Source organism: Cicer arietinum, chromosome 6, assembly GCF_000331145.2.
Source record: "Cicer arietinum cultivar CDC Frontier isolate Library 1 chromosome 6, Cicar.CDCFrontier_v2.0, whole genome shotgun sequence".
NCBI classification, from domain to species: domain Eukaryota; kingdom Viridiplantae; phylum Streptophyta; class Magnoliopsida; order Fabales; family Fabaceae; genus Cicer; species Cicer arietinum.
In genome coordinates this window covers 15,067,266-15,073,429 of record NC_021165.2, presented here as the reverse complement: position 1 = coordinate 15,073,429, position 6,164 = coordinate 15,067,266, and the positions used below count along the sequence as shown (strand labels likewise).

At 32.9% G+C, this 6,164-nt stretch overlaps 1 protein-coding gene across 3 annotated transcripts; it reads left to right on the top strand.

Moving 5' to 3' along the window:
* Window positions 1-688: 688 nt before the first annotated feature.
* Window positions 689-5,233, top strand: LOC101514166 (uncharacterized). Of its 3 annotated transcripts, XM_004504945.4 has the most exons (6): window positions 689-1,269; window positions 2,365-2,414; window positions 2,578-2,655; window positions 3,031-3,634; window positions 4,223-4,474; window positions 4,563-5,233. In XM_004504945.4, exons 1-6 carry the CDS (start codon window positions 1,123-1,125, stop codon window positions 4,647-4,649), a joined length of 1,218 nt encoding a protein of 405 aa, XP_004505002.1. In that variant the 5' UTR covers window positions 689-1,122; the 3' UTR covers window positions 4,650-5,233. The 3 variants fall into 3 exon arrangements, with proteins under 3 accessions (XP_004505002.1, XP_004505000.1, XP_004504999.1); XM_004504943.4 differs by having other exon boundaries at window positions 691-1,269; window positions 2,365-2,408; window positions 4,223-5,233; XM_004504942.4 differs by having other exon boundaries at window positions 691-1,269; window positions 4,223-5,233.
* The last annotated feature ends 931 nt before the right edge of the window (window positions 5,234-6,164 follow it).

Below are 6,164 nucleotides of genomic sequence, written 5' to 3'. Positions count from 1 at the left end.
GATAGATAATTAAATATATTTATTATGTTTTTAAATTACCATTCTGTACATGACTATATTTCATTTAATTTTTTATCTTCCAAAAATAAATTATAAAATTAATATAAATTATATTTAAATTTAATTTTTTTAATTTTTACATATTAAAATATATAATTTTAGTTATTAAAACATGAGAAAATAAGATACACACCATCGATATAAATTTTAAACTGATATCTAATAGTCGTCATATATTATGTCCCATTGGACTATTTTTCTTAATTTTTATAACAAAACACGACATACTAAATAAATTCTATTAATATTAATATAAAATTATTTGATTGGTATACGATGATTAAAGTCTTAAAATATTTGGAAGAAAAAAAAGTAAAATTGAAAAGCAATATACATATAATAATTTGAATGAGGCAGATTTGTTTGTCAATATAGATATTTTGTTTTGATGGGTGAATCTGATATCACTGCAGATCCGTTAGATTTAGATGTAGCGCAGAATGCACCTTGATCCAACAGTTGTAGAGCTGCATACGTACAATCACAACAAAGTTTCAAATTTGAGGCTCTCTACTGTTTCTATTGGGCAAAAGCGCGCAACAAGCAAAAAATAATAACAAAGAATTAAAGTATTATTATATAGGGAAAAGGCATTGAAGTGCATAATAGTCATTTCAGAAAAAATCCCCCAAATCTATTACACTAGCTCATATGAAAAGACCAAATACAAATACATACGAAAAATGAAAATATACAAAGTGTTGTAGTACATGACAATATTCTCTATCATCATCGTCCATAGTTTTGTCCCACTTCTTCTTACCTCATTTCTTTATTTCAAGTTCAAACCTTTTCATGTCCCTCTCCATCAAATTAATTCCCTCAACCCTTCTTAACTCTTAATCTTATTTTCGTATTTATTTAATAAAACTACCAATAACTGTCGGAACCGCATTTCTCCTGAATTTTCCGTCAGGAACTTCGTTAGGGTTAATCGGAGAGACTGGTGGTTTTTTTATTTACAAGACCGGTGTTTCTTAACGTTAACCGGGTGCGTAGGATTAGGAACTTAAAAAAAACGAGTGGTGTTTGTTTTAATCAGGAGCGTACACGTGTAACAAGATGGGAGCAGAAGTTATGATGACGTGGGGCACCTGGGAGGAGCTACTCCTTGGTGGAGCTGTTCTCCGGCACGGAACTCGAAATTGGACCGTCGTCGCCGCCGAGCTCCGAGCCCGAACCCTTTCTCCGTACGCTATAACACCCGAGGTAAATAAAATATTAAAATAATATTCCACTATTTATTTTTTATATTATTTTTTTTATTACTATCTTCTAAAGTCAATTCAAAAATAATTTAATACTGGTAAACCGTTACATGGTCTTAATTGACAATTCATTAACTCATTCCTTTTCTTATGATTATTTTAGTAACTGTAGTAATTATTAATTTGGTTAGAATTTAAATAATAATTTTAATGATAATTAAATTAACAGAAAAGGTAAATTTATAATCTCTAGATAAGGAAATGGTTAAGACTTTAGACCCACCATCTGTTTGTAACCAAAGAATGTGATCCCAAAAATAATAAATAATAAATGAAAAATAAAGTGCATGCATATGTGTGTTGAACATTCTATAGTTAAAGCAATGAATGATGTATGGAACAAAAAGGGTTGTATTTGGAGAACGTGTTTTGCGTATACATACAATGGGAATGGTATGGGTAGCATTCACGTGGTGACAATTGTTTGGTGCGCCACTTTATTGAATTTGTTACATTGATTATTATCATATGCATATGTTCTTTGAGGTCGTAATATATTTATATTATATAACCTTGTTGAGGGATTATAACTAATACTAGTTGTATCTGATAACGGCCAAACCTCTCTATTCAAACCACATGTCTTGTTGTGTAAAATATATAAAGGGTCAAAATCAAAATATTATGGTCTTCATAGTACACAATGATTAATGAAGAGTTTCCCTGATCTTAGGACCTGTGTCATTTGAGTCAGTTTGGATAAACATCTCTACGAGTATCTATGAAAAAAGAAATATTAGAAGAACCTAATAATAAATGCGAGTTTTTAGGACAATACCTTCTGGTGTTTGTTAGAAATTAGCTTCTTAATCTCAATTGTTTCATAAGCTCTTTTATACAATACCTTCTGGTCTTTGTGATTGTTGATTCATGACATGATATCAGATTCTCTATAACCATGTGGTTTTCTGTCTTGTTGGTGTGTCAATGCCATAGACCAAATCCACGTTGTTGGGTTTACTTTGTTCCTAATTTAGGGACAGATATGCCTTATCAACTGATGAATTTATTATTGATAGTTATTTCATTTTTGCAGGTCTGTAAAGCCAAATATGAAGATTTGCAACATCGCTATTCAGGGTGCACGTAATTAGAATCGTTTCTTCTCATTTAGTTTTGTTTAAATTTTCCCAATTTTGGCAGTACATCTTTTTTTTTAGTTTAGATTTAATGAGATACCCTCCAAAGACATCATAGCAATTGTATGGTATATCTCATTGTATATTATATGATAATATGGCACTCTTAGGGCTTGGTTTGAGGAGCTTAAGAAGAAGAGAGTAGCGGAGCTTAAGAGAGCTTTGGAGCAATCCGAAGATTCAATTGGGTTAGTCGCATATCTATCTTCCTGTTTAACCGGAGATTATGTCAACAAAGTAATATTCTGAAATGCAAGTAATCTCAATTTCTTCTAGTTTTTCTTATTGAATGAAATGTCCACCAAATCTACAAGTTGCCCTCACTAGTACTTTTTTTTTCTTTCTGTTTTTAATGGCAAATGTTAGTAACTAGTTGTTACAAATGTTAGGAGGGGGAATTGAACTCACAACCCCTTATCACTCCATAACACGCACTGAATACTATTAAGCTAGTATGGAAACTATTTTTCACAATCCTGGTTGGCATTTATTGGAAGACTTCTATGCTACGCCATTTGATTGCCATCGGTTTAGGTATAGTTTATTCAATATCTTTGTTTCAGGTCTCTTGAATCAATGCTTGAATCTCTTAAGGCTGACAAGAATGAGAAAAGAGACGATTGTCGTGTTGACAATGACTCAGTTGGGCTGGAATTACAAGTTCCTTTGCAGAAATCAGAAAGAGTCGAATCTTCCACTAAAGAGATGTCAAAGGATGGGCTATCGGCTGGGAGTTTTACACATCAAAGCCAGACAAACTGGTCTCATGAATGCCACATTCCAGCAATGTCTTCTGAAGACATGGAGATTAAGCCGGAAGGTTCAGGGTCTATTGAACATGAGAAAGTTTTGAATGTAGATAAGCTGACACATACTTTATATGAAACACAGGGAGGGAGTTTTAAAAAACGGAGAGGGAAGAGAAAGAGGAAGGATTGTGGAAGAAAGATCAACGAAGCAAGTGTAAGAGAAAGTGACTTCTCATTTGATGCGTCTTGGTTTAAAGAAAGTTCTACCAGCAACTGTGGTGAGGTTGTCAAATCTTCTGGTATAACTGAGGAGAACACAAAGTTGAAAAAGGATGAAATGAAAGATATGATGGAGATTTTAGATTCTGTTTTGGAAATTAAAGGCGCATTTGCCTTCTGTCGCAAGCATGATAGTCAGGTATGTGCAAGAGATCCCTTCCTATCCTTTTATAGTTGGTTTATGCGTTTGATGTTAGGTCCCCTAGTTTCTTAACATTTACATTTCACCTGAGGAAAATGAAAAAAAATTCAATGTTCAATAAACCAAACAAACTAATTTAATGTTTTTACTTATTTTGTTCTATATTTGGATACATAATCATGATTAACAACTAGTGTGGGTGATTAGAAATTCCAACTATCTTTTATTGTAGATTTACATGTCTTTCGTCAATTCAAATATTGGGTTTCTTCTTTTAGTCCTTGCAAAAAAAATTCCTTATGGATTCAAAACATTTTTCAGAATGTCAATTTTCATTTATTTAGCGCTGACATGATTGACATAAATATATATCACTGTTGCTACGTAATATTAAGTAAATTTTTTTAAGTTTTGACGATTCCTCATTTTTCACCTTAAAGGAAGCATCAGGATAAATGACCTGTGCAGAGTTTGTCTCATTTCATATCATTCTTACTTTTGAAAATGTTAACCAATGGCATGTAGAGATTCACTGCAAGGAATGACTATCGATATGATTTGTTATGCACATTTTTTTCATTACAGAAGCGGGCAAGGTACAGGATGTTAATCCGGAGGCACATGGATTTTGACGCTATAAGGTCAAGAATTAGCAACCAAACAATTAATTCAGTGATGGAACTTTTCAGAGACATGCTTCTACTGGCCAACAATGCTTTGGTCTTCTACTCCAAGAACACTCGGCAATATAAATATGCGCTACTCCTGAGAGACATCGTCACACAAAAGCTGAGGGAAAATGTCAAGTTTTTCAGTAGGAGTGTCATGCATGCTAATGTCTCTAACTCTATCATATTACCTGTTCACGATTCTTCTTTGAATGTCAGAAGTGTACGCTCTGGTAACCGAAAGATCATTGTTGCAGAGGCAGCTGATGGCAGCAATCCTGCTATTGCAATCTCAAATGGAGCCAAGAAGCCTAGTAGTAAAGAGGATTCCCCATGTTCAGTGAAAACCTTACACATCAAGAAAGCTTTTGGTGGACCTAAAAAACTTGAACCCGCAACACCAATGAAGGAAATGAAGGAAAAGACAAGAAGGAGAACCAAGTAACGATGCTTAAGATTTGGCTCCTAAAAAATTTCTTTTGTACAAAGGTTTTGCATGCATTTAGGGTGGCGTTTTTGACGCGAAATCACACGTTCCAATGTAGGAATGCAGAGGGAACAGTGTGTTCCGAGCTTGTGATTTCGCGTCTTAACTTTTGCATTAAATACTCACTCTCCCTATTTTGTTAGACTTTCATAGCGATGAACTTTCATGCAATCACAAGGAATTAGGACAGGCAGCGCGAGGGAAACTAACTACTTAAAACATATATTAATATATGAAAAATAGTTCTAGATTACAGTAACTAATCTAGCTAGGTAAGTTTCCAAATACAGTAGGCGGTTTTAAATCTATCAGTAAATCTTTTGTAGTTTGTAAATGTGAATTTCCTTTTTACCAAAAGGAAGTATATTATTTTAAATGGAGAAGTGCACATCGGGCATATATACATCTTCATGTTTGCCTGTGCTCATTTGCAATTTCTTATATAGTAATTCTAACTTCGTTTATTTAAAATATGAGTTTGATATTGTAATAATTATCATTCGATACACTCATGGCCAAGGGAAGGGACAGAGGAAAATGTTAGCATCATACATCGATGCTCTTTTAACAACAGATTTTGCAGTTGATAACATTTTATGTTAGTCAAGGAAATAACTTGTGTTCACTACTATAATTAATGAGGCACAAGATTGAGTATTGTGCAAGAGTGTTAAGCAAACCTTCTAAAAGAAAACAGTGTTAAGCAAATAAGTATAAAAATATGCTAATATTTTTCAGGTACCAACTTTTGACAAGTTAAGCATTGAAAGCACTAGCAAAATTATTAAAAACTAACAAGTCTATAATAAGTAATAACGACAAAGGAGGCAAGAGATGTCTCTTTTGGGGTAATCCAATGGTCACATGCTTTTATTTTGTGTTTTTTTATCAATATATCTTTTTACATGAATAAAAAAGATTACACATAAATTGAACTCTATCTTACAATTTGCCACTTTTATATATTAGCTTCTACAGTAACCTACATGATTAGATATGTTTGGATTTTTTATTTATTTATAAATAACAGAATACTAGTACAGTACAACATTTCATTAAACATCATAGAGTTGATACATGCCAGAATATCGAAAAAAGGCTTAGAGCAAGTGTTGCAAACGTCTGGCTTAACTTAACTCTTAATTAAAGTATGAACATTCTTATCAATTTGTCTCTATGTCTGGTTGGATATAAATAGAGAAGAGATGAGATAATATTTTAAAGGTGTATTTGGTTTATTTTTTAGGAAGAGATAGAGAGGAGGGAAACAAAACCCATCACAAAGTGATTTTTGTTCACTCTCCATTTTGAGAGGATTTGGAGAGAAAAAGAGATGCTCTAAAAAACCATTTAAAATCTCTCAATCAATACA